The sequence below is a fragment of the Caloenas nicobarica genome, chromosome 5 (assembly GCF_036013445.1).
Source record: "Caloenas nicobarica isolate bCalNic1 chromosome 5, bCalNic1.hap1, whole genome shotgun sequence".
Classification (NCBI taxonomy): Eukaryota; Metazoa; Chordata; class Aves; order Columbiformes; family Columbidae; genus Caloenas; species Caloenas nicobarica.
The window spans coordinates 17716385-17743968 of NC_088249.1; the positions used below are offsets into that span (position 1 = coordinate 17716385).

The window sequence follows — 27584 nt, forward strand, 5'->3', positions numbered from 1 at the left end:
GTCTGGTGCATTTAAAGTGGGAGATCTTAAAGTTAATTAAACTACAACAATTTTGACATGGATTTAAGCTAGTTACTCCTTGTGTTTTGGATTTTGACACTGTTCCAAAACAATTATGCTCTACAGCACTTCATGTATGTCTTTTATATATTTGTGGGCTATAATAAAATACTTTGCAACAAAATTTATTTGAAATATTAAAATTTTATCTTCTTTACTTTACAGCTATATTTATTCAGCAGTGCCACTTCCTGAGGCAGGCTGGCCATTCTGAGAAAGCGGTGTCTTTGTTTCAAGCTCTGATTGACTTCACCTTCTTTAAACCTGACAGTGTAAAAGATCTGCCAACAAGGGGACAGGTAGAAATTTCCTTTTAAATGGGTGTATGTCCTTGTGCATTACAGATAATGCTGTCATGGAAAAATGTTGGTGAATTTTTAAGGACATGGGGAAATACCTTCATGCTTTAAAGTACCTTTTATTTGACCCATGAGATTCCATTCAGCTTATTCTATTTAAGTACTATGTCAGTTTTTCTCTTGATTTGGTCAGGAAACTGTTGGGTGTGCACCCCAATAATAATCAGTAAGTTAATATTCAGAGGGGGCTGTTGCCAGTGTAGCATCATCCTACTGAATTGTCAGGAGCTGCTTCCTTTTTGATGGGCCAGCAGTTAGGCTACCATAGAGGACAGAAATTTAATTTCCTTTAATTACCTCACCTTCTCCAGCAACCATTACTGAGACTCTATTTTTTGCTCTCTAGATTAATGCTTTTGCCTACCAATGGAGACATCTTTTAGTTTAAATATTCACGTTGTCCTCAAAAGCCAAAAGTTCAGAGTTCAGTCATAATTATCATGTGGGATGAGAGATTTGGTATAGTTACACAGATAAAGCCTGAGTTGTACTTCCAGTAATTTGAAAAACTGCAAGATTATCTGTATTATTTAAAAACTCTTAAGAAGGCAGGATGGAAAGGAACCTCAATTTAAAAGGACAGTGTTTAGGTTGGAAAGTGCAATTCTTGAAAACAGGAAAATGCCAGATTTACAGCTGATCACACATTCTGCCCTCATACAAAAGTGTTATGACTCAGTCTTGAATTACTTGTTTCCATACTGTTTTCACAGTTCACTTTCTCACTTGGAGCAAAGAATAAATCCATGAGGAGCAGAATTAGATTTTGCAGTTGCTGTAAGCCCTGCTTTTTCTGATATGTTGATGCTCGATTTTTCTTAGAGTAAACTTTATTGTTAATATTTGTATTAACAGTCACATTTCAATGTCCAAGCCAAGGCTGTTACACAGCAGAAGCATATAATAGGAGAGAGACGGTCATTAGAGCTAACTATACACAAAGCAGGGAGGAGTTGATGAATCTAAAGATGACAGATTCATACAGGCAGTGACAAAGTCAGGACTAGAACCCTGAACTTCTGATTCACTGGGAAGTGCCCTGAAGTTGTTGACCACCCTGTAACCTGAGAGATGAAAGGCCTCACTGATCTTTTTCCTCTTGTCCTCAGTCCAGTCATATTTACATCCAACCATAACATTTTGGTTTGACCATAAGTGTATCATTGTCTGAAATATTGTTCCGTGATGTGGTGGAGCACAAATATCGTCTGGGGTGCTGGAGCCCTGTAACAGGCTCCCCAGGGAGGTGTCACAGCCCCAAGCCTGTCAGTGTTCAAGAAGAGACTGGACAATGCCCTCAGATACATGGTGTGGACTGTGGGGTTGTCATATGCAGGGACAGGAGTTGGAGTCGATGATCCTCATGTGTCCCTTCCAACTCAGGATATTCTATGATTCTAGGATTAGCCAAATTCTTCAGTCCTGTCAAAGATGGATAGCAGGGTAGATTTGGTTTCTGAAAGCTGTATCTTGGGGACTTTGGATACTTTTCCTTGAAGGATCTGTATAGGACGTTTGGCACAAAAGTCTTTTTTCTTTCTTAAAAGCCTAATACCTTTTAAAAACAATCTTTATGTTCATGGGAAGAGCTGATGACAGTTCTGCTGTGCCACAGGCATAGCTGAAGTACTCAGTTATTCCTGCTGATTCTTAAGCAGCATCTATCAAAGTCTTCAGATACAGAAGCTGCACCCAGGTAAGTGATTGTAGGGTCTGGAAAATCTAAGTTGACACAGGTAGTGTCTGCACAACAGCAAAAATTATTTTTTTATGTGTTTTGTTTTGGTTCCCCCTGCCCAAAACAACAGGTGGAATTCTTTGAACCCTTTTGGGATAGTGGAGAACCACGAATTGGAGAGAAAGGAGCAAGAGGCTGGAAAGCGTGGATGCACCAACAAGAAAAGGGTGGCTGGATTGCTGTTAAGTCTGGTATGTCTGTGTCAGTATGTGTAGTTGTATGCCCCCATGTTCTTCTGAACATTTTGATTAGAATGATACAAGCTGTTTGTTCTCCTGTTTTTGCATACAAGTTTTAAAAAATATTTACCAAGATTAGGATAAACTAAATCACACTTCACAGGGAAAAGCACACAATGCACTAATTGCATCTAGCAATCTAAAAAGATCATCATAGAAGTGGGATGTGGTTAAGCACTTCCTTTTGTGTGTGTTCAACTACATTGGTTATTTCAATTGCACATCAATTAAAGTTATGAAAATACCAGGTATCTAAAAGCAACATTACCAATCTTGGTTTGCAATGTGTAGTACTACTTTTTACTTACAGAAGCTTTCTCAAAATGTTTTATGTACATGAGTGTCCATAGAGTGCATTTGAGATTGTATTCCCAGGTATGAAGTGAAGAACCTAAGTTGCCCTAAAAGATGACTGATCCTTGGCTGTTGCTTGCAAACTGCTGTTGATAAAAGTCATCCACAGCCTGTCAGTGTTTTATTTTCTCCTCTATGAGGAAGTTTGAGTATTGACAGCGATTCACTGGTTCAAAAAGTTTGGAAACCTCCTGCTCCTACAGAGTCAAAACCCAGAACTGTGATGTGGAATTTTTCAGCTCTGTCTTGGGTCTGTTTTATTAACACTGTATTTGTTTACATTTTGAAAGTAGTTAAATTGTATATCAAGTCTGGTCTTCATATTTGGTGGTTTATATTTTTTTAATAATTTTGTGTGTGTGTCATGATTTGGTTTTAGATGATGATGATGAAGAAGAGATAGATGAGGATCAAGAAATAAAGGATAAAACTCTCCCCAAGTGGCACATTTGGATGGATATTGAATATTCTCGTGAAGCAAGGCATTGGTTACCTTGGAGGCCAGACAAAACCAAAAAGGAAACCGAAGAAGATTGTGAAGATCCAGAAAGACAGGTCACTGTGATATAATAAAACAAGGGGAGATGATAAGATGAATTATCCTTTCATTTGAAATCACTGCCAATGAATATCTTAGAGGAGTAAACCTTTTCTTTGTTTGGAAAAAAATATTTTCTTTGTTTGGAGTTTGAATTTTACTTGAGATTTTGGGCTGAGACTGCTGAAATCCATGGGAAGCTTGTGGTAAACTTTGGAAAGGGCTGGCAGGCAAGTAGTCTGTCTTTGCTGTTCTGTGATTTCTCTCATCTGTATGCGGAAATGTCACAGAAATCTATTTAAGATGATGTATACATTAAATTAAAGAAGATTTCATTGCCTTCAAGTCAGATAGTTGGATTTTTTCTTCTTCTTGGGAGATAGGTTAAGTCAGACATTGATTTTTCAAATAAAAATATGTTAAATGGCCTAAGTAATAATATCTTTCAGACCTTCATTGTGTAAGTTTCCTGTGGACATCTTTGATACTCAAGGGCAAAGAAATCTCTTGGTAGCAAATTTACAGTCTGACTGGAAGAACACATTGCTTAACTTCTCTTTTTTTAATTTGAATGACATTCTGTTACCATTTAATAGTAATTATAACTCTTTATTGACTTGAAAATGTTCTTTAATTACATGAATTACAGGTTTGGTAATTTTACTTGGCTGCATAAATTAATGGAGTTCATTGTAATTTGGATTTTTTTAGGTATTATTTGATGATCTTGGACCATCTTTAATCCGTCTTTCTAATCCAGATCTTCAACATCAACTGCTGTACTCATTTTTGCAATTCCTGGGAGTTCCATGCACAAGTAAACTCTTTCCTTCCAACCTTTATATTGCCATGGATGAAAATAACATTTTTGACAGTGGGCTTTCTGATGAAAAGCCACTGACTTCTGTTGATTTTCCACTTTCTGGATTCAACAGTATTGGTCATATGGACACGATGCTACGAGGGAGACATCACATAGGCCACTGTAAAGAAGGAGAGGAGTTCATACACAATGTTTTCCATGTTCTGTTCCTGCTGTTTTCAGGAAAGGAAAAGTGCAATCTGTCCATTTGTTGGTTACAGTATGAAATATCTAAGGTAATGAGGAATCTGCTTATCATCACTTTTGTGGCTTTCTTGTGTACTAATGTTTATATTGAATTAATATAAATATTGATGAAAATTAAGTCATGTAGGACTAAGTGTTCAAATCAGAAAATGCCAGTTAAGATTGATCTGGGGATAAAAACAACAAAAACAAACCCTTTCCTTCAGTATGTTACATAGTGGCAAACACGTAACAAAACATTTTTTGCAGTCTTGGATAAATGTTATTATATGGTACTCGTATGGTAGACAGAAATGGATGCAAGTGATTTTTTTACAAGGCAGTCAGCCAAATACTTTTAAGAAACTATTCTACGAAGTGCATAATCCCCAATACCATGATATGAACACCTTATCAAGAAATGTACTGCTTCCTATATAAGTTACATTTGTAGTGTTATTGAAGGAAAGAATATGTTATCACTTGAAAATGGATTTATTGAAGTAGAACTGCTCTAATAGATGCCCACAGAAGGATGTGAGTCCAGGTTGTCTTCCCAGGAACTTTTGTACTGTGTTACCTTATGGAGAAGTTCCCTGTCTCTTACACAAACATTACCTGACAAGAAAATCTCCTGTAATCTTCCCATCCAGTCTTTGCATTTGTCTGTCAGCACATTCTCCACTGTGAAAACCTACTTGGAGGTTTAATTGTGCGTGCCATAAGCTGCATCTGACCAGGCAGGATCATTTGTTTTCCTTTTCTCAACCATTACAGTGTGGCAGCTCTTTATTTGAACAGTTGGCCTTTTAAAAGAGTGAAATTTGATATTGCTTAAGGGCAATAGCAAGACTAAGAATGATAAGACTGTAATTTGTCTGTGTTGGAGGGAGCTTACAAAAGGCTGTTGTGACAACTTACAGTACTCCGTAGCAACATCTGGCTGGTGATGAAATATGGAACAGGATGAAAACAAATACAATAATGAAATTTAAAAAATGCTGTGAGGTGTGCTTTTTCTTTCTTCTCCCACCTGTCTCAAAATGTGTTCTGTTTATTCTCTCCTGCAGATCGTTCAGTGCCTTCAAACAAAAAAAAAGAAGCAGCTGAAAGTACAAGGGAGGAAGAGTAAAAAGTTGGCCAAGAATCTCCTTAAAGCACCTGACAACCGAAATGACCTTTCTCTCTGGAAACTGTACGCCTACTTAGAATGGCTGCTCGGTAACACTGACGACGCCAGGAAGGTGCTTGACACGGCTCTTTGCACAGCAGGAACAGGAGGATTGAAGAGTTCCCAGCTCTGCAGCCTTGGTCTGCTTTATGCTCAGCTGGAAGTGGAACTACTAGAAAGTCTAGAAGGAGCTGTTATGTCACGTGCTGTTCATGTGTTGACCAAATTGGCTGAAAGTGGACCATATGTACCCTATAGTGGACAAGTGTCACCTGTGAATGTCTTGAAAGCTCGTAAAACATATGAGCATGCACTGCAAGATTATTTCAGTAAAACACTGGTTTCTGATCAGGATCGGGTCAGCGATGCTAATCAGCTGGTTAACTTGGTTGGTTGTTACGCACTGTTCCAGTATTTGACTGTTGGGATTGATGCTGCAGTATTAATATATGCACAGACTTCAGAAAAACTTGAAGCTCTTGGTCCACAGAAATGGGAAAATACTAGAGAGAATTTTGGCATTCAAAATTTTCCCACTGCTCTGGAAGCTGTCACACTGCTGCATACAAATTTACTCAGATTCCACATGAAAATTAGCATTTATCCTTTGAATCCTTTGCGAGAGGCACTAACGGAGGCTCTGAAACGGTATCCTAGCAACCAGTCTCTTTGGAGGTCATATATTCACATCCAAAGGAAGTCTCACAGTGCTAGCAAAGCCCGAAGATTTTTTGATGGTGTCACAAGGTCTACTGATTCTTTAGAACCATGGCTGTTTGCAATCCAAGCAGAGCAGATGAGAAAAAAACTCATTGAGAATGTCCAGAGGTAATATCTTGCAGCTCCTTATGATTATGCTTTTTTGGATCTGTCTAATCACTTAACAGAGGAGAGAAAATCTATTGTAGTTCTCATTTTGCAGATGAAGAAGCTTTAGCTAGGGAAGGTTATTTGTTCAGGACTGAACAGTGAGTCGGTGGCAGAATCCTGAATAGAATTAAAGGCCTGGATGATAGTCTCATATCCTTTCTACTGGATCAGATCATGTGTTGTGTTGTATTTGATTACTTGCTGCTGACATCAGATGGTACGCATTTCTTGAAGTTATTTTTAAAAAACTAAGAGGCTGCTTAGATGGCAAGGTAGACACTGTGAGCTTAGAAACTGCTGCGTTTTAGTACTGCAGCAATAAGGAGCATAATATAGAGCTACACTGCAGTTTCTGACTGAGCTCGCTGCCCTACTTTACTCCTGGATCACGGAACACAGTTGTGGCAGTTTCCATAGCGAGTACTTGAGAGTTTAGTTTTCATGTGGGGCTGTTGCTAGGTAGAGGAGGCTGGAAATTTCCTGAATTTGCAGTGTGGTCTGGGCTGAGATTTTTTTGCTTCTGGGAAGGGAGAAAGGGGTAGGAGATGTGGGGAACAGAGGTATATGTTCTTTCTTAAAGTTTAGTCTGTAACTGTTGTCTGCCATTGCTTGGAGCTACCGATCCACTGCTACCTAAACATCTCTGATAACATTGGCAGCTTGGTTCTTTGTGTCTGCACATAGCAACAGAGATTTCTAGGAAAATATTATCTGGAAGCTTTACATAGCTGCCAGCTTACAATAGTCACACTTGATGAAATTATCAGTATACTTTGAAGTGACGGTGCACCCAATGCTTTGATTGCCACTGTCTGGCAACGGACATACATGCATGAGAGTGACATTCCTGCGCTGTCGGTGTTTGTCATCCTAAACTCTAATAAGAATTCCACAGCCACCAAATGTAAAGAAGTATTGTAATTTGATTTACTGTTAATTACAGACTGACACTATGGCTGACACTATGGTAGATTTTCATTACTATTACTGGAAAATGATGTTAGAATTCCAGAATGATTATTTTCTCTGCCACATTAAGTTCCTTTCCAGATTGTTCTCTGCTAGCATAGCCTTTCCTATAGGTTATATTTGTGTAGGGACAAGTTGGATGTTGCAAGAGCAGAGCTGAACTCCTCCAATAGAGAGATAAATGGCCTATCAGTCATACATAAAACCATCATTTTTATGATGTTGTAACAAACTAAGTACTGTGTGTGACTGTTTCCTATTGTTTTGTACTTCTACTTGTTTAAGTGCATGGAATTCATTTAAAGAAATGAACATGAAGAGTAAAACAGTAGCTTATAGAAGCCAGTGTGAGGTACAATGCTTCAAATGTCTGACTCCATGCAGCATAGATTATATCATTTTTCCTCATGACAAAGGTTAAGATGAGAGGAAACGTGACCTCAAAGACCCTTGAAAGAAGGGGCAAGTTAGGAGCAAGTGTTAAGGGTGAGTGGAACAATCTGGCAGGCAAAGAGGATGCACACAGGCAGAATTGATGCTGCCATGAGTGCTCCGGGCTGTTTCTTCAAGCTCAAGTGTAAAAAATAATCCAGTCTGTGTCAGCTGTAGGTAAAAATAGGTGCTTCAGTGAACAACACGTATCTGCTTTTGTGTTATGCCTGGGACTTAGGGGATTTGAATCTCTGGGTGAAAAAGAAAAGTATTATTGTAATCATGGTTGAGATCCAGAGCTGTAATCAAGGCCTTGATCCAAAACCAGTGTATGGTCTTACAAAAGTGCCAGGAGTAAATTTGAACAGGCTTGCCTGGGCACCACGGGAAGGCTTGCTAAGCAAGACTATAATTTGGTTTGAGCTGTTATGCCAAGCTTAGAATGATAAATTATCTTGAATGAAGGCTAAGGTATTTTAAGATGATGTGATAGTGGGTTAGTGTACTCAAAGAGAAATGGTCTCTTCCAGTTGGACAGAGTTAATTTTTAAACATGCTAAAAGAATTTTCACAGAAATATTAACTGATTTTTGTATTTAGAAATGTGTTGATTAGAGTAGCAAGTGCTAAAAATCTGGTTTATAACATTCAGAGCTTGTAGTATGAACTGCAAAAACCTGTCTATATACAGTGCTATGTGAACAAAGACAGCACATTGACCTATACCCTCTCTAACATGGATGTGGTCCTCCTGCTTGGATTTAAGGCTTTGTCATTTCTTTTTTCCTCTGTTTCAGGGCAGGTGCTGGTGAAATACATTCCACTATTCCTGAAACTGGGTTAACAAATCGGATTATAGCGCTATTTGAACATGCAGTTCAGAGTGAAAATGGTACCCATTGTCCGCTGCTGTGGAGAATGTATTTGAACTTTCTGGTAAGGAGTGTCAGTTCTAATTTTTTTTTTACCATATTTGGAATTTCTCATGAACTCAGCCACAATACTGTATTAAAAAAAAGGAATACTGCATGCTACCATATCTATACAATTTGCAAGGTATTATATTTGACTTGTAATGCTCCTTATTGGTGGGAATATTAGGGAAAATGTAATTCACATGGATTAGAAGGAGTAATAGCTTCTGACAATGTAGTTTTAATATAAATGCAGGCAAGTTATTGCGTCTGCTAACTTACATAGATAAAAAATGTGTCATAAGATGTCAATAAATGGATTCCACCCAGTCTTACTCACAGTGTAAAGGTAAGTGGGCAGGGGCACAAAATTAAAGAAAAGCGGAAGCAAATTGTAGGGATTTTATTATTTTTATGTAAGTAAAATCAGCAAAGACAACCTGTATTTATATTTGAGAACTACTTTAGGGTTCTATAAGGAAATTATAAGGACTTTTGATATTTCAGTCAAATCTAGATCCTTACTTTGTGTAACTTAAGAGAATCACAGAATGGTTGAGGTTGGAAGGGACCACAAGAGGTCATCTTGTCCAACTTCACTGTTCAAGCAGGGCCACCTAGAGCCAGTTGTCCATGACAACATCTAGATAGCTTTTGACTATCTCCAAGGGTGGAGCCTCCATAACTCTCTGGACAACCCATGCCAGTGCTCAGTAACCCTCACAGTAAAAAAGTGTTTCTTGATTTTCAGACAGAGCCTCCAGTGTTTCAGTTTGGCCCATTGCCCCTGGTCCTGCCACTGGGCAGCACTGGAAAGAGACTGGCTCCCACTTCTTTACATACTTCCTTCAGGTATTTATATACACTGATAAGATCCACCCTTCCCTCCAAGCCTGTTCTTCTCCAGGCTAAACAGTCCCCACTCTCTCAGCCTCTCCTCATAGGACAGATGCCCATGTCCCTTAGTCATCTTAGTGGCCCTTCGTTGGACTCTCTCCAGTACATCCATGTCTGTCTTTTACTGGGAAGCCCAGAACTGGGCACACTGTGCCACGTGTGGCCTCACCAGTGCTGAATAGAGGGGAAGGATCATCTCCCTCAACCTGCTGGCAATGCTTTGCCTAATGCAGCCCAGGATACCGTAAGCACTTTGCAGCAAGAGCACGTTGCTGGCTCCTCTTCAGCTTGGTGTCTACCAGGACCCCCAGGTCCTTCTCTGCCAAGCTGCTTTCCAGCTGAGTGGCCTCCAGCATACATTGGTGCATGGGGTTGTTCCTCACCAGGTGTAGGACTTTGCGCTTTCCGTATTGAACTTGATGATGTTCCTGTCAGTTCATTTCTCCAGCCTGTTGTGGTCCCTCGAGTGGCAGCACAACCCTCAGGTGTATCAGCCACTCTACTCAGTTTTGTGTCATCTGCAATCTTGCTGAGGATATACTCTGCCAGATCAGCGAGATCATTAATGAAGATGTTAAATGACATTGGACCCAATATTGACCCCAGAGATACACTGCTAGTTACTGGCCTCCAACTAAACTTGGTTCCATGGATCACCACCTTCTGGGCCCAACTGTGGACCCAGTTTTCAGTCCAACTCACTGCTCATCCAGTTCCTACATCAGCTGTATGTCTATGAGGAACCTATGGGAGACAGTGTCAAAGGCCTTACTGAAGTCCACGCAGGCAATGTCCACTGCTCTCACTTCATCTCACTTCATCTACCATTTCATCATAGCAGTGTATTAAGTTGGTCAAGCATGACTTTTAGCCAGTTCATGCTCACTACTCCTGATTATTTTCTTTTCGTTCATGTGCCTGGAAATGGTTTCCAGGATGAGCTGCTCCATCATTTTCCCAGGGATCATGGTGAGGCTGATTGGCCTGTAGTTTCCTGGGTCCTGCTTCTTGCGCTTCTTGATAACAGGAGTGACGTTTGACTTTCTTCGGTCTTCGAACACTTCTCCCAGTAGCTGTGATCAATATTAACAAGAGTGGCCTCAGAGTGACATCTGCCAGCTCCTTCAGCATCTGTGGGGACATCCCACTAGGGCCCATGGACTTACACATGTCCTTTTTGTTTAAGTGTTCCCTGACCTGATCCTCTGCCACTAAGGGTACATCTTCCTTGCTCCACATGTTCCCCCTAGTCTCTGGAACCTGGGATTCCTGAAGGCCAGTCTTGCTATCAAAGACAGAGGCAAAGGCGGCCTTCTGCACCTCAGCCTTTTCCATGTCCTGTGTAACCAGGTCCCCTGTCTCACTCAGCAGTGGGCCCACATTATCCCCACCCTTGGTTTTGTTGTGTATGCAATCACAGAAGCCCTTTTTGTTGTTTCTGACTTCCCTTGCCAAGTTCAATTTCAGCTGGTCTTCAGTATGTTTTTTATATATGGTGGGATAAAGAATATGGTAAAACCACTATTTTATGTGGGCCCCTCAAATATTTTCTTCTTTCTGTTTTCTCCATATTATAAAAACCTTCTCAGACCAAGATTTTGTTGATTGACATTGGGTCAAGCAAGGCACAGTCCACATATGAATTAAATGCATGGTAGGGAAAACATAGCTTTTATAACTTGCCTTGAACTTTCACGATCTTTTTGAATCTTAAAAGCTGAATATAAAGGTTATGCTAACTGCCATTACAGAATAACATAAAAAAGCAATAATGCAAATTTCTTCCATAGTTCACCATGGAAGTGCATAAATAAAATCAACTTCACTTAGGCAGTTTTGTCATCTTGGTTCTTTTCTTGCTTCTCCAAATACACTATGGAAGATGAAAGCACAAAACAAATGCTTGGGACTCATGTAGGAGGAATTTCATTCCACAATATTACTCCTCTGTTCATGTCTTTTGGTGTAATAAGTTGGCAGAGAGGATCAGCAGGCTGTGAAATATGGACAAGACAGGGGAAGGAGAGACTCTTGTTTTGTGTTGGAGAGGATTTCTTGTGTGGGACTGTTGCTGTGACCATTTCTACACAAAAACATGCTTGTAAATATTTTAGACAACTTTGTATAGGAATGTACAATTGAATTACTGTTATTCTTTACAAACTAGTGATGACATTCCAGTATGCACAAATGCTAAAGTAAAATCACCCAGTGTGTATTTCATCACTAATGATTCATTCACTGAAGTTTTCTTTTTCACAAGAACAAGAAGGAATACTTATTAGAAGTTAATAAGGTAGAGGAAAATAGTACTTATAAAGTAATAGCCTTGAATAACATTGTTCAGAGAAGCAAAATCAATTACTAACATCAACATTTGCAGATGTAGTCTTAGAAGTAGTTGTGATTGTCCAGTATTACCATAAGTTCTGTAGATCTCTCTGTTTTCTCTTTGGGTGCATCTAGATATTCAGTCTTCAGTATTTTGGGCAAAGGCTTTTCACTGTTTAAAAACACAAAGCTTTTATTTAGATTTTGAAACAATCTATTTCTTTTTAATTCCTATTTATTTTTCTGTGAAATCATGCTTGACCAGACTGGTAGCCTGCTGTGATGAGACAACTGCCTCAGAGGATGAGGGAACAGCGGTGGATGTTGTTTATCTCAGCTTCGGCAAGCCTTTTCCCCTGCCTCCCTTAACGTCCTCCTAGACAATCTGATGGAGCATGGATGAAGGGAGTGGGCGGTGAGGTGGGCTGAAATCTGGCGGAACTGCCAGGCTCAAAGCATTGTCACGAGCAGTGCAAGCTCTTGCTGCAGGCCAGCTGCTGGTGCTGTACCCCAGGGATTGCTATTAGGACGAGCGCCCTTTAACAGCTTCAGTAGAGATCTGAATGATGACAGAGTGTACTGTGAACAAGTCTGCAGTTGATACAAAATCATGTGAAGTGGCTGATGGCACCAAGTTTTGCTGTTGGCCTGTCCAGGTCCCTTTGAATAGCCAAGAGCCACAAAGGTGAATAAGGGACCTGGAGCATGTGTTGTACAGGGAGAGGCTGGGAGACTTGCGGTTGTTCATCCTCAATATATAAATACCTGATGTAAGGGTGTGAAGAAGACAGAGCCAGACTCTTCTCAGTGCTGCCTAGTGACAGGACAAGAGGCAATAGCCACAAATTGAAATATAGAAAATTCCATCTAAACATAGAAAGAAGCTTTTTTACTGTGAGGATGATGAAACACTGGAACAGGTTGTCTAGAGGTTATGCAGTCTGTGTCCATGGAGATAACTCAGAATCGAACTGGACATCCTTCTGAGCAGCCTGCTTTTGCTGACCCAGCTTTGAGCAGGGGTGGGTGGAGCAGATGGTCTCCAGAGGTCCCTTCCAACCTATTCCAACCATTCTATGAAAAACTTTGAGGCAGTATGCCACTGAAAGCTCTTGGCAGAGCTGCAAAAGGCACGTATGCATCCTGGTGCACAGCTCTGGTGGCAGGGCTTCCAGTAGGTGAAATGCATTGCTCTTCGGTAAAGGGAGATCGTGACACCAGAATAGCACAAGTTTCTACAACCAGTGTGTCAATAATATGAAAAAGAATTTCTAGATTTTAAGAAGAGACAAGGGAGCCTGCTGATTTTTAGCAGCTGTACTGAAGTCAGAACAAGAGAAAGTGTGAACTCATGACTGAAGATCTCTTCTCCAAAGATCTCAAAACATTTAATGTATTTTCAGTATTTTGGAACTGCTGCTTTTTTTTTGGATTTGCCGTAAAACTCCCTTTTCTTAAGTGTTTTTTAAAGTAGCCCAACTCAAAAGATTTCTTCGCAAGAAATCATAATTATTTCTACCTGCAACTGGGATGACTGTAGCTAAGGAGACTGTTCAGCGCTCTGGCCTCTGCTACCCTTCTCTTTTTAAACTTCATGATTCTGTGTGCTCTCTGCTTGTATCACGTAGCTGAACAGGTCTGAGGAACAATCTGAGAAGGAAGTTTTAACTCTTCCAGATAGATGCTGATTTGACGTATCCATTTTTGTATGTAAGGGGATTCAGCCTTAACAAGTTTCTGCTGAGTAAGAAAATGAATGTGCATGATCTCTTCAGTGCACAACAATAATGTATTTTCACCTTCGCTGTACCAAAGGTGCTCTTGTGTAGTGTAAGTGTACATTTTGGTTAACAACTTGCACTCTTGCCCATTGCAGTGTTATTGTCAAATATAGGCTACGGCACTGACTTCAACTGAAACACTCAGCAGAAGCTCTTTCTGCTTGTCTTGGTTCTGTTACTTGTCTTACAGGTAAAGCCCTGAAACTCCTTAAAGACATCTCTTGCATTACATTGAAGAGTGTAACCTGTCAAACTGCATAGCTTCCACAATGTATAGTAATAGGGATTCTTCAACAGAGGTACACTGAGCTTTTCAGCAGTAATTTCTTTGTCTCAGAGATAACTGTTTCTTTATTTCAGCTATTATTGCATCTCTTTTCTCTCACAGGCTTCAATAGGAAACAAAGAAAAGAGTAAAGGATTGTTTTACAAAGCCCTTCAAAACTGTCCTTGGGCAAAGGTAAGCATGGAAAAATGTAAAGGTGTCATCATACTCTAATTTTTGAAGTTCTGTATTAAAAAAAGTTAGAATTTAGTAGTTGTAATGAGTTATATGCAAATGAGAGATTTCTGAAGGAGAAGTACTGTAAGATTTTCTGCAAATGAGAGATGCATCTGAAATGGAAATAAAGATAGTGGTCAGTGCTGTTTGCATTGCAGAACAGAAAGGTATTGCATTGCATGAGGCTAGGAGACAATAAATTCCTCTCTGTGATCTAGACGTAATCGTGTCTTTCAGACCATGCTTTATCATGAGCACGGTAGTAGCAGAAATATATAGGCAGGTAAAAATGTATTTAGTTAATAGTATAACAAATTATTCAGGAGCACCTGCAACTCCTCAGGTAATGTCTGTATATGCTGCAAATGCTCCAGCACCTCCTGACCTGTGTTTTATCTCTTCGAATATAATTATTTAATAAGAATTGGAAGAGACTTGATTAAACATCTACATTTCCGTCACTGTAGAAGTACTAATTCTGTTTGTGTTATTTTTAAAAGTGTATATTTCCTCTTGCTGCAGAGTTGTTTGCGTATCTACATATTTCTTTGTACTGTGTTTCTTGCTGTGGTAGGAAGATGGTAGAGAAAATGTTCTCCTTCTCTTTCTAGGTGCTCTATTTGGATGCAGTAGAGTACTTCCCTGATCAGCTGCAGGAGACGCTTGATTTAATGACTGAAAAGGAACTGAGAGTGCGGGTACCTATGGAAGAGCTGGATCTGCTGTTAGAGGTTTAAAAGAAGATTGTAGCTGAGTGGAGGATGCACAGAAGCAAGTTCCAAAACTAAGTTAGACCTGTCTCTTTTCAAAAGGGAACTCTGCTGGGACTTGGGTACTATATACTTTTTTTTTTTTAAGCTTTTATATAAATTGCTATCAAAATGGAGTTCTACTAGCTGTTGCAAGTATTCTGGAATCAAGTACTGCATTTTGCCCACAAAAATGCATCAATTTCCCTGAAGTATTGCTGGCTCCCACAGAAGGATACCCTCTTATAAATATCCTCTTGTTGAATGTTGCCCACATTTCTTATTCTATTGTTTGAAATTACATTCCCTGGAGTTCAGTAGACATTCAGCACATGCCAGCTATGGTTTAGTGAGCAGCACAGGAAATAAACATCTGCCAAATGGATGCTTCGCTGTTCTCCAGTTGGCAGACTTCAGTAATTTCCTTCAGCTTGGTATGCCTGCGTGTGTATATATAACTACCAACTCAAACAGCCGTTACGTCTGTACATAAACTGTTAGTAAAAGCTGAATCTTTGCTTGAGCAGACACCTATTTTGGACTTGTATGTTTTGACAGATGACCATTTTAATACGAATATTTATGAAAAATATACCTGAATATTTGAAAATTCAAAAGGAACTTGGATTATTTTTTATTTCTTGATTTAGTAGTACTGTGAGTGTATTAAAAATGAAATTGTATTCATAGTGCATTTCTAAGCAGCTCATTTTTAAACAAGTGTTTGTGATTACTCTCTTCTGACCCAAATACAGGCAGTCGTCATAAGAGAAGTAGAGGTCTGTTCTGTATTTAATCCTCACCAAAGAAGGCAGAGTAGTCAAAACATGACTTTAATTAGTAGCTTCTGTTCCAAGAGTCTTTAGGCAAGTTCCTAGAGAAGTAATATGCAATACAGTAACAATTCAAATGTATGTATTTATTTTATAAGACAGAATATGCTGAAATATGTGGAAGACTGTTCAGCATCTCTACTTTTGAGACCCAAGTACTCAGAAACTGGGTCTTCATCTGGAAGAGGGTACCTGCCGCTCCTGAATATCCAAAACTCTTTCAGGGGTTCTCCAGGAGAAAACTAAAAACTGTCACAGCACTATAAAATGATCGGGTGAGATCTGATTACTGGACAAAGCCATACAACCAACAGAGCAGCCCAGGTTGGGAGGGACCTTGAAAGATCACCTGGTCTAAACTTTTGTGGGACAGGGACCCTGGATGAGATTATCCAGCACCCTCTCCATTTACGTCTTGAAAACCTCCAGTGATGGTGGTGATGACTCCTCTTTCAGTCACTTGTCTCTTCCATGCATCCCCTTCCCTGGGTGCCGCTCCCCATGCAGCGTTCGTGCTACAGCCTTCCCTTGGGGTGACCAGAGGCTGCTCTGCTGACCGGAGCTCCTGGATTAAGTGCTGCCTCTTCAGTCAGACCCCAGGAGCTTTTTCTGCCCTTATGGGGAATATACTTGCTGTTCACTTTCTCCCGATCTTTATTACTCACTCAGGTTCAGAAATGTTGGAGAGAGTGGCAGAAGTTAAATTCTGTTGCATAAGGTAAGAATTTAATTTCCAAATATGTTTCTTTTTCAGTTACTGTTGCAGCATTGTACCAGAACACACTCCTTGGTTTATTAATCCATCACAGTTTTTCTTCAGTCAGCTGAACCAGCCTCTTTGTGGTTGTTACTTCTGGCCAGCGTGAACAGCCATGTCCCACATAAAAAAAGCCTTGCTCACCATGCATTTCATAAAGCTCTTCAGCCCCTCAAGCGATGGTGAGATCAACTGCCATGATTAGAAAGTGCTAAAAAATCACTGGCTTTTTGTGACCTTTCCAAAGAGACAGATCTCATAAGGCTTGTAAGAATGGGTAATAAACTTTGCTTGTTGTTCTTCTATCATCTCCAGATGAAAAACAACTCTATTTCAGGGTTCCTGTCATCCAGATTAAATTAAAGGCTCCATTCATTTGTAGGGTTTAACAATGAACCGCATAATTTTTACACAGAAAAAACAAAATCTCTTGGCCTTGCTGCTCCCATTGTTGTTACGGCACTGGCAGTTACTGAAGGGATTGCTGTGTAGCTCTCCAGTGGCTGTTACTGGCCAGCATTTGCTCCCACAGAAAGTTTCCAGAACAAAGACTGCACAGTGATTAACTGTTTGGTGTATGAATCTTTACATAAACCTTAACAATCACATGTACCACATTTGCAAATTAATTACGTAGAACTTAACAAGCACTTCACAGATGTACACTACACACTTCATAAGCTGTATATGCATCACTACACTTTAGCAAAACAGGAATCCAGCTCCTATGGGGATGGAGCTGCAGGCAATGGATTTGTTCAGAGGGGAAGAATTCATTTTCAGATGACACTGCAGAACACCAACCCTGTGATTTGTAGTTTGAATTTCTCTGCATGGCAAAACATGCACTGCCATGGTCAGTGCCATAAGAGCACCTGCATCTGGCCCCAGGTTGCACAAGTGCTAGATATCGACAGGTACTTCTAAGGCTCCATGTTTTATTAATTTTTATGTATACATGACTTAGGACACTGAGGTTATGCAACAGTGACTTTTGTCTTAGTTACTTAGCCACTAAGAAGAGAGAGAAAAGTAAAATACTTTAAGAACAGCAGCAATGATACAGTAGTTGTTGCTGACTGCCACACCCAACACAGACCCACAGTGGGGAACTTGCTCACACACTCCTTGCTGTTCTGTCACAGCACGCTCGGATCACTGGGACAGTCACTCGTGGCACTCACACTTTTTCTTGGAAGGAACAGACAGTTCCAGGTAAATAGCAGGTCTTTGCCACCAAACCAATTCCATTCAAATGCATGTTTTATTTGGAAATTAAGTGTTACACTGAATGAAAATCCACAGTCCACCAGGATTTAACCTCTGCAAGAAGAAAAATGAGCTGGACTGTGGTTACACACAAGACTGTCACTAACACAAGAGTTCCTGATTGTCCCCCAAGAGACAGATGACTTAAAGGTACAATCCCTCAGGGGTTCCCTCCTGCTTCTTGTAAAGAACATTCTCTTTAGACTTTTTGAAGTCTTCATTAGTGACTTTCATTCGCCGTTCCCTCAGAGCCATCAATCCAGCTTCTGTACAAATTGCCTGCAAAAGAGAAAGGAAGAAGTTGTTACTGGCTCTGTGCAGCACCTTCAGGCCACACCTCAGAAGACAGCAGCACCTTCACACTGCTCTGACTGACTCCTAGTAGAAGTGCAGAGTGTTAACAACATTTACGTTCTTAAATTTGACACTGTTGCGTAGCACTGAAGCACGTAAAACAATCTGGATAAAGCTAAATGAGTACCTCCATCATCAGAGTACTGCTGCCACGGCAGAAAGGCAGCTTCCTAACAACAGTTTCCCTCCTGCGAGGAACAGATGCATCCGGCTCTGTTAACAGTGGACTCTTATCCTTCTGAAGTGAGGTGACAGAGTAATGTCATGTCATGTTTGGTGAAGCTCATTAGTATGGTAACTCCAGCAAGAACGCTTTCTGCTTCAGACCAGCAGACTGTGTGTCTGAAGCTTCCTCATCTACAGTTGAATTTTTATCTACTTGCACCAGTCTATAAAAATGCTTCTTATCCTGCACTGTCCTGAGTAACGTTTCAGATATCTGGCACGTTTGTGCAAGATTCTACATCCCACTTCTAATTTCCACTTTGCTACTTTTAAAATTTCATGTTCAGGTAACACAGGTACATACTCTTGTCAAAACAAGGTACATCACAATTACAATTTTGATTAAGTTTCCCATTCATAAAGCTGAGTACGTGGCACTCATAAAAGGCACTTTAAAGCCACCCAGTGGTCCCTCAGTGATGTAGCCACATGTAATTAGAGAATAGCTTCAACAGACAATGTTTTTGCATGCAGTTAAAAATGAAATTTCATTTGTCTTTTGAAGTGTAACAATGGTGATGTACACTCACCTTAATATCTGCACCACTGAGATCATCTTTTGCCATAATCAGCTCATCCAAAGTCACATCATCTGCCAATGTCATCCTACTTGTGTGAATCTGAAAGATTCGTTTCTTGGTCTTTTCATCAGGCAGAGGGAACTCTATTTTCCTATCAATGCGTCCTGTGCAAAAGAGAACTTCAGTCAGGTTTTTGACACCCAGCTACTGGAGACAGAGCAGGAAGAACATTTCTAGGCTAGACTGACAGCAACTGTTTCTTCACACCACAATCAAATGTGTTAGAATGGAAAGTGCAATCAGATTATTCTGTTTGTAACGAACAGGAAGCTACTGGAACTGAAAGATGCTGTCCTGCTGAAAGTCTGTGTCGTTGCAGGGAAGAGACACCTCACCTGGAAGCATGAAAACCCGTGGCTTCCTTAGGGCACGTGTAAATATAAAAAAACCCCAATTTGTGATAGCACAGAAAAGTATTAATCAAAAACTTACGTTTTTGTAATAAATTTTGTTCTACTCTTGAGATTACATTTAGCTCTGAATTTTCTGCCACACACACACAACTCACTGTGGCAACCTGAAGAACTCTTCCTATATAACCAGTCTCCTAAAAAACCCCCTAAAACCGAACTGAAGAAGGAAGGCTTTGCGTAAGATGTTCTGTTGCAAGTCCCTACCAGATGTCTCCTTTATGTCAGTAGAGACTTTGGATGTTCCGGTATTCATTGTTCTAACTTTAATGAGCAATCTTTTTAAAACATATTTTCCATCTCCAGATCACTCCTATTTTTCTTGACAGTATCTTTTCTAAAAAGAGTTGATGGCACCACATAGGATATTCCAGACTATTATACACGGCGGTAAATCAGCCTACCGAGCTGTTAGAAGTGCCCTTGTTGCACAAGCAATGGTTATAACTGAAATACCCAATAGGTGTAGGAAGTCTCCTTCCAAAAAATTTTAGATCATAATACTAGTACAGTATTTTCTTCTCTGTACTCGAGCAGCAGATGGTTTTGATTTGGAGGGGAAAAGCTAAGATGATGACAAAACCAGACCTTTTGAAAAAAACCACACGCCTCAGCAACTTCATACCACAGTCTATACAGTCTAGGAACCATTCAAATAGTTATTTGATAAAATCACCTTAAGTTCTCTTTACTCTCTATCTTACCTCTGCTACTTTAGAAGGAATATCTTTACAACTTCTTCAATACTCACGATTTACTTGAGGACACTAACAGGAGGCTCAGCTTCTTCCTTTGATCTCCATGTTGCTTTCCAAGTTCTGATTTAACAGACCCCACAGATACTACTCTGTTTTGGTACATTTTAGTGGCCATTTAAAAATACGACTTGTGCCTGTTGAAGCTCTTGGCTCAACATGTAATACATACGTCACATCAAAGTAAGATATTACTTCTCCCTGACTCATCCCCCACATGACAGCAGCATGCCAGGTCAGTACGGAAGCAGATGGGTTTCCTTGCATCAAAATCCAGGATCTCCTTGTTCAGGCTTTAGCTGTCACACCTATGAGGCACACGTGGCACCGCCCAACCATCCCCAGCTGCTGAGGATGCTAACGGGATGCTGCTGCACTACGGCTTGCCTTCACAATCACTTATAATAGCTGTGTCATCTTAATACAAAAGAAGAATATTCAAATTGTTTCTGTATATATAAGAGGAATTAATACCTTTTGTCTCTATCATAGGTTTTTCTCCCATTTGGAAACTTGTGAATGGGTTCTGATTTTACCAGATACACCAACATAGCTGGGATGGTGAATACAGACGAGGCATAACTTGCCTTCTTTTTGCTAGTCCATGTTTGATGAGTTATGACAAGTCCTATCACAAGAAGAGTGACTTAAGCACACACAGTGGGAAGTCTCTTACCTGGCCTAATTAAAGCTGGGTCCAGTGTTTCTATTCTGTTTGTTGCCATGATAACTTTAACATCCCCCCGAGAGTCAAACCCATCCAGTTGGTTCAGCAGCTCCAGCATCGTACGCTGGATTTCTCTCTCACCACCTGAATTTGAGTCATACCTTTAAGAAAACAATATAGTCAGAAAAAGCACTATGCAAATTTATCAACATGCATCATGTAACTGCCACAAACAAATCTGCCATCTAAACAAATACTGTGTGGTAGTTGTAGGCTTTTTTGTTGTTGTTTTGTTGTCGTTGTTTTTTGTTTGTTTGTTTTTTTTTTTTAAATTTGTTATGGGTGTTTTAATTTAATGATCACCCATAGAAAAGAAAAAGCAGCTTTCCGTAATCGTATTGTGACATCTAGGTAAGTAAAGAGACAACGAACTATTCTTGTAGGTAGGAGAAGTAGCAGCAATCATGTGAAGGAAATCTGCCCTTTTTCCATGTTTGTTATCCATTTGGAAATCTCGTGTTTTTCCTTACGCACACAGTTGTAACTGCACACCCTCTGGCCTTACTAATGTGGCTCCTGGTTTAACTCTGCCCTTACTGGCACACAGGTACCGGGGGGCTGTATTTCTCTACTTCGTAGTTTAGCTCTTTCATTTTGCTAATATCAGACTAGATAACCTACATCCAAAAAAGCTCACCCACGTTTAGGAACAGTTTCAAGCAGCATAACATTAATGAAGAATTCTGTGTGTTATGCACTTCAACATCAGTCCAATCCTTTCTACATATGCTGAAACACACAGGCTAGCAGCTCCATAGTAGTAACACGTATGAGCTCCTTTTTATTTAAAACACATTTGACTACTTTAAAGACTATGTGTACTGGACAGTTCCAATCAGCCTAACGAATTTTCAAAGTAATACAATTTGAACATAGGCTTAACAACAGTTTAGTGAGACACAAGCAGTGCTTCTCAAATTCCACATCCACATTACACTCTGTAGCTTATCACATAATGTTCTAAAAACTTTTAAGTATTTACCCACCTATCTGGAGAGACAAGTGATAAATGGATATACTCTGCATTAAGTACGCTAGTTTACTGTTGAATCACTAAAGCCAATTACTGTTTATTTGGATCTGCACTTCAAGTATACCATGTGAACTTACACACAATGTCCCTTTCTGTTTGAGACATTCTATCATACAGATGCTACCAGGTAGCAAGAGAACAGAGATTAAGTCTACTGTTGTATCTCTTTAATATGAAAAGGTCATGATATATTTTAGTTTCAAATAAGTTATTTGAAGTTTTACTTGTTAAAAATGCTTACATCAAAAAGAGTATAATGAAAATGGCAGCAGAGCTATGAAACTGAGTATCAGTATGGTTGCAAAATAAGTGTTTCTAGTAAACTTTCTATCATCCCTCGCAATACTTGCGAGTGAAGTGGAAGCCAGAGTACTGTACCTCTTTGTACCGATGGCATCAATCTCATCAATGAAGACAATCGACGGCGCGTGCTCTTCAGCCACACGGAACAGTTCGCGCACAAGCTTTGGACCATCACCCAGGTATTTCTGTATAAGTTCTGAGCCAACCACTCTCAGGAAGGTTGCTGAAGTTTGGTTTGCCACCGCTTTGGCTAATAAAGTTTTACCTATTTTCAGTTGGACAGAAATACTGTAATTAGTTTGCAGGCAAAAAAAAAAAGTGCTTTAACACAACAATCATAAGAAATTTGTGACAAACTTGGCAAGGGTTTAATACTAAGCAAGCAGAATTTATTTTACTTGGGTTAGCTCAGCACAGTTGTTATTGTACTACAAGATACCTGTGCCAGGTGGGCCATACAGTATGACTCCTTTGGGTGGTTTTATACCCATCTCTTCGTAGTATTCAGGATGGGTGAGAGGAAGCTCCACAGACTCCTGCAGCACAAGAAAAATGAAACTGAGGTTTTACAGTGAGCACTCTGCACAGAAATTCCATGGGGATCTTGAGAACAGCATTAATAACAGAAATAAAGGCAAAAACAACTTCACTAATTTCAAGACAGACCTTGAAAATTATCTTTCTGTTGCCTCCAATTCCAAGGCAACTACTCTATTTGAAGAGGTCTTCCTATTGTTTCCACTTGACATGTGGAAGAGAAGCAGTGAGTGTTGTTCTTCCTCCAATCAAAATCATCATGCTGAATTTAGAACTCGGGAGTTCCTGACTCCCAAACACAGAGGACTGTGGGGCAGGGGGCCCTTTTACGAAAGGACACCTTCCACCACGAGTTACCACATACTACAGATCAGTATTTTAAGAGCATTTGTGATTTTGCCCACCCAAAGCAAAAGAGCTGAGTTCACCAGGGTTCAGACAGAGCTCTGCTGGTAGGAAAAACAACCAATCAACAACACCACAGACCAAGCCAACTCCCCCGCCCCCAAACCCTTGGACTGCACAGCATCAGACACTCAAAACGACCTCTCCATTTTTTAGAATTTAACTTTCATCTTGGAAAAATCAATCACTTTATAAGTTAGAAAATAAAACTAAGTTATTGCAGAGACTTTATGAGCTCAGTGCTTTACAGATTCCACAGCAACTGTGAAAGGTTTGTGTGCATACAGTTTGTGAACGGCTATTTTACCCACTTAAGAGTTTGCCCAGCAAAATCAAATCCAGAAATGAACTGGCAAGATACAAAAAAGCAGTACATGAACAGCATTTAGTCCTGCTGTTACTCTTGTGAGCAAACAGCACACCACCTACACTGCTAGCTTACTTAACGGTGTGAATTAGTACATCTGAATACCTTGATTTCTTGAATCTGGTTGTCAAGGCCACCGATGTCAGCGTATGTCTCTTGAGGAGCTTTCTCAACTTTCATCACAGTAACTAATGGGTCTGTGTCATCCATCAGGACACCTATCACAGCATGAACCTAATTCAAGCATTAAGAGTTGTCAAAAAAAAGCAAGCAGCATTTTTAATACAAGTTCAAGTCTAAACACAATGCCCGTAGATTTAGGTGTGTGAATTAAACAGTATCAGCTCTCAGACCTGGGATTCTCAGGAAAAAAAAAGGCCAGTTAAAAACACTACAAGAACTTGTGCTTCATTTTATAAAAACAACTCACCTTATGATTTAGCAAAACAGAACAGCCTGGCTCTAGCAGGTCCTTGTCCACAAAAGACAGAATACTGACGTAGTGTTCTGATCCTACTGATGTGGACACGATAGCATGGTTGTCATCAATGATCTCCTCCAACGTACCCACGGACATTGGGGTTCCCCTCAGATCATCCACCTTGGACCTTTCTTCCTGTTGTCAAGAAGAATTCAACAAACAACTCAAGAACAAGGGCAAAAACATTCCTGTGCAACATCGGCTCAACAGTTGACACCAAACATAACACAACCAGTCTTTGCTATTGTTGTTTTGCTGCCCCAAAAGACAAAAGCACAGGCCGGTAACAAAATTCACTGTTACTTCAGTGCTGTCCTATGGAGGCTCCTATAGGAATGTGCACAGCTAGAATATTCTGTCTTTCTCTATGGATGGATATCTGGGAGCTGCACTTTGACAGACAACTAAGGAACAAGTAGCCACTGTGGCCTCATCTGTAGTAATCCGTGCTTGGACTAAAACCATTAAACTGGTAAGAAAAAAAATCCCCTGTTTTCTGGACAGTAATTAAGACTTAATGAAGAATTGTAAGATACATTATACATTTGTATTGACTTACACATTCATGGCACTTTATTTCCATTGCTTTTGTATGAAGTAGTTTACATTAGAGCACCTACTGTAATATTAGAAGTAACAGTTCACTCAAACCTCACCTCTTGTTTTTCTTCCAAAGGTTTCATCTGTTCTTGATTTCTGATAAATTCTTCCTCCATTAAGAGGTAATCTTTAATTCTCTCCAATTTCAACAATTTGAGTCTGCACTGTGTGTGAGGAGTCACTGTAATCAGAGTAGAATCACAACATTTTAGACTAAGTTTGGCATGGTACCAACTAGTCACTCATTCATTACCAGAAATTCTGCTTTGTTTTCTGACAATAACTTCTATATGAGCAGCAGTCACTGTTTTACTTGTCCCACTATAATTCTAGGTAAAAAACATTTTTAAAGATAATGCTTCCCCTGCATTTCTCCTCATTTCAATTTCTCTCTCACTTACCCAGGAATTTATAGGCTGCATCTTGCATAACAATAATCTTATTTTGTGTTTTTATGTTAATTAGAAATAAAATTACAATTGGCCTTCTATTTAATCATTTGCAATGTATATGGAGTCAGATCTAGGGGAGAGGACAGCTCGGTGCTTCTGGAAGAGCGGACAGGCCACGGGACTGCTGGGGCAGGCAGAATGCTTACCCAGGGGCAGTTTGCTGGCAGCATCTGGTCCCTTTGTTTTCTTCTTCTTTTTCCCCACTCTGGTTGGAACCGGAGGTTCATATTTCTTCTTCTTATCCTTATTCACAAAGAGAATTCCATGAAAAAAACCACGATATTAACAATGAAAAAATACACACAGACATTAGGAGCACAGACTGAGCAAGAGCCCAACTTCAGCTGAATGGCTACATAACAAAAGTGTTTCCTTTAAGATATATAGTGAGAAGCCTAAAAGGAATATTATTCTTATTTATCAAGAAAATTCAAAAACGCCTTCTGCTTATTTTACATTCCTCTTATTTAGATTTCTGCCCATTTTCAGTGAATATGGAACACAGAAGCCTGAAGTAAATCACAAACAAATCTCATTCACAAAAGGATGAGGAAAATACTGAACCACATCATTTCTGTTGCATTTTAACCAATAGGTAACGTGCTTCAGTTTGCCAGCTGAGACATCGCTGGGCATGGACATTGTACTTTCACCTCCAAAGGAAACTGGAAAGGCCTCCAAGGGGCCACAACACAGAGTACAGACCTCATGCAGGTGACGGTATGATGTCATTTTCAAAGCAAAACCAGTTATTTAAGTCACAGCTTGAAGGCAACTAGTCCTTCCTAACCCAGACAGATTTATAGTAATATTATTTTTAAAAATAAATTACTACTGCCAAATAATTTCTGTTTTCCTTTATAGTTAAGCCCCCATTTCTATTTTTGAACTGCAACCTGTTTCCCCCACTATGCACCCAGGAGAGAGAAAACATTTCATCAAAACTAGGAAGAGCATAATTTCATGCAGTTCCAAGTACAAGGACAAAAAAAAAAAAAAAAGATAAAATAAAGCATATTGCAGCCAGCCTCTGTGGTAGCACACCTGTAGTTCATCCCGTAAGCAAAAGTATTTGTTTGGTTTTTAGTTACCTTGTCGTCCTTCTTGCCACCACCAGGACCATGTCCACCACTCTGACTTTGACCCTAGGCAAAAATAAAAAAAAATAAAACCCAAACCAAACCCAAAACAACAGCCAAATGTCAGTACACTACTAGGAATCTTGAAAGGTATGGACAGTTCCATGTAAATAAATGCCATAATGAGATTTCTCTTATCTAAATGAAGTATTTATAAATCCGACTAAGTGTCAAAAAACAGTGAATAAAGAGAAATGTGGATTTATGATGCAGGGAGGGACACGTCTGGCATCACCTTGCTCCATGGCAGTTTTGGCTCACTCCTTGCTAGTGCAAATCACCGGGCATCACGAAAACTTCTTCGCTCTGCTACCGGCCGCTCTACCTGCCCCTCCCGCGCCAGCCGCAGGAACCGGCGCCGCTGCCGGCAGGAGCCCGACCCGCCGGGGCGCTGCCCGCCCGCCCCGGCCACAACCCCGCTGTGCTCCTGCAGCAGCTCCCGCTCACAGCCCCGCCCGGCCGCAGCCCCACGGGCCGCGCTCCCCGCGCTCCGGCCCCGCGCCGGCGGTGACTCCGCAAAGCCCCGGGCGCCGGCGGGGGGTGTCTGAGGAGGCCGGGGAGGCAGAGCCCCGGGCCCCCCGCGCCGCACGGCCGCGCTCCCGGGCCCGGGCCCGGCTGCTGTCTCACCATCCTGCCGCTGCCCGCTCCGGAAGTGCCGCCCCGACGGCGGCCGGCGAGGGACACGGCGGCGGCGTCGCTACGGGGCGCGGCGAGGGCCAAACGCGAAGGGCGGCGTGGGCGGGGCAACGGCGAGCGGCGCGAGGCAGCGGGTCACGTGACGGCAGGCGGTCGCCCGAGCCCTCACCCGCGCCCCGCCGCGGGCCGGGCCGCTGTCCCGCGCTGACCCCGGGGCCCGTCCGTCCCGCCCGCCCGCCCGCCACGTCCCGTCCCGTCCCGTCCCGCCCCGCCACGTCCCGTCCCGTCCCGCCCGCCCGCGGAGCCGCCCGGGCGGCGCAGGGCACCGAGCGGCGGCCGCTCGGGGTGCGAGGCCGGCAGCGGGCGGCAGAGGGCCCCGCGCTGCTGCAGCTGGGAGCCGCGGCCCTCTCGGCCTGCAGCGTCCCCGGCAGGTGCCATCGGCCGCGGGGGCTGGTGCTCCGGAGCCCCCGGGGTTCCGCCGAGCTCGGGGGGATGTTCCCTGCGCGCTCTGAGGAGCGAAAGGCGCCCGGCTGCTGCTGCTGCTGCCGCTGCCCGCGGACGGTTCAGCCGCCTCCGGGTTAGCGCTCCTCAGTGACCCGTTTGCTGGAGAAAAAGCGGTTTCTGTCCCCTTGGCAGAGACTCCATGGTCACGTCTCAACTAGTGCTTGAGTCGCAATAGCTTCTGAATACAGTTTCAGGTTAGCAACACTTTTCACTTTTCTTAACGGAAGAACCGCGTAGTGATGGCCAAGCGGAGAAGATACTTTG

General features: G+C 41.3%; 2 protein-coding genes across 3 annotated transcripts in view; one reads left to right on the plus strand and one right to left on the minus strand.

Moving 5' to 3' along the window:
* Window positions 1-15524, plus strand: part of NRDE2 (NRDE-2, necessary for RNA interference, domain containing) — a 36042-nt gene extending 20518 nt beyond the window's left edge. The window contains exons 7-14 of one of the 2 annotated variants that reach the window (XR_010606286.1): window positions 226-359; window positions 2228-2348; window positions 3130-3305; window positions 4000-4386; window positions 5407-6335; window positions 8576-8714; window positions 13892-14000; window positions 14090-14163. Coding sequence is in view for 1 of the 2 variants with exons in the window: in XM_065635939.1 (XP_065492011.1) it covers window positions 226-359; window positions 2228-2348; window positions 3130-3305; window positions 4000-4386; window positions 5407-6335; window positions 8576-8714; window positions 14090-14161; window positions 14815-14940 (2084 nt within the window). In the remaining variant the exon portion in view is untranslated. Of the gene's footprint in view, window positions 1-225; window positions 360-2227; window positions 2349-3129; window positions 3306-3999; window positions 4387-5406; window positions 6336-8575; window positions 8715-13891; window positions 14001-14089; window positions 14164-14814 lie in introns of those variants that run through there. The other variant, XM_065635939.1, reaches the window with a different exon arrangement.
* Window positions 15525-17787: 2263 nt separating this feature from the next.
* PSMC1 (proteasome 26S subunit, ATPase 1) lies at window positions 17788-26889 on the minus strand. Its single transcript, XM_065636477.1, has 11 exons — window positions 26808-26889; window positions 26133-26186; window positions 25188-25284; window positions 24646-24770; window positions 23939-24124; window positions 23614-23742; window positions 22639-22735; window positions 22275-22464; window positions 20813-20964; window positions 18921-19075; window positions 17788-18090 (listed from the first exon to the last, which is right to left on the minus strand). The coding sequence occupies exons 1-11, from the start codon at window positions 26808-26810 to the stop codon at window positions 17956-17958; spliced, it is 1323 nt and encodes a 440-aa protein (XP_065492549.1). The 5' UTR covers window positions 26811-26889; the 3' UTR covers window positions 17788-17955.
* Window positions 26890-27584: the final 695 nt, after the last annotated feature.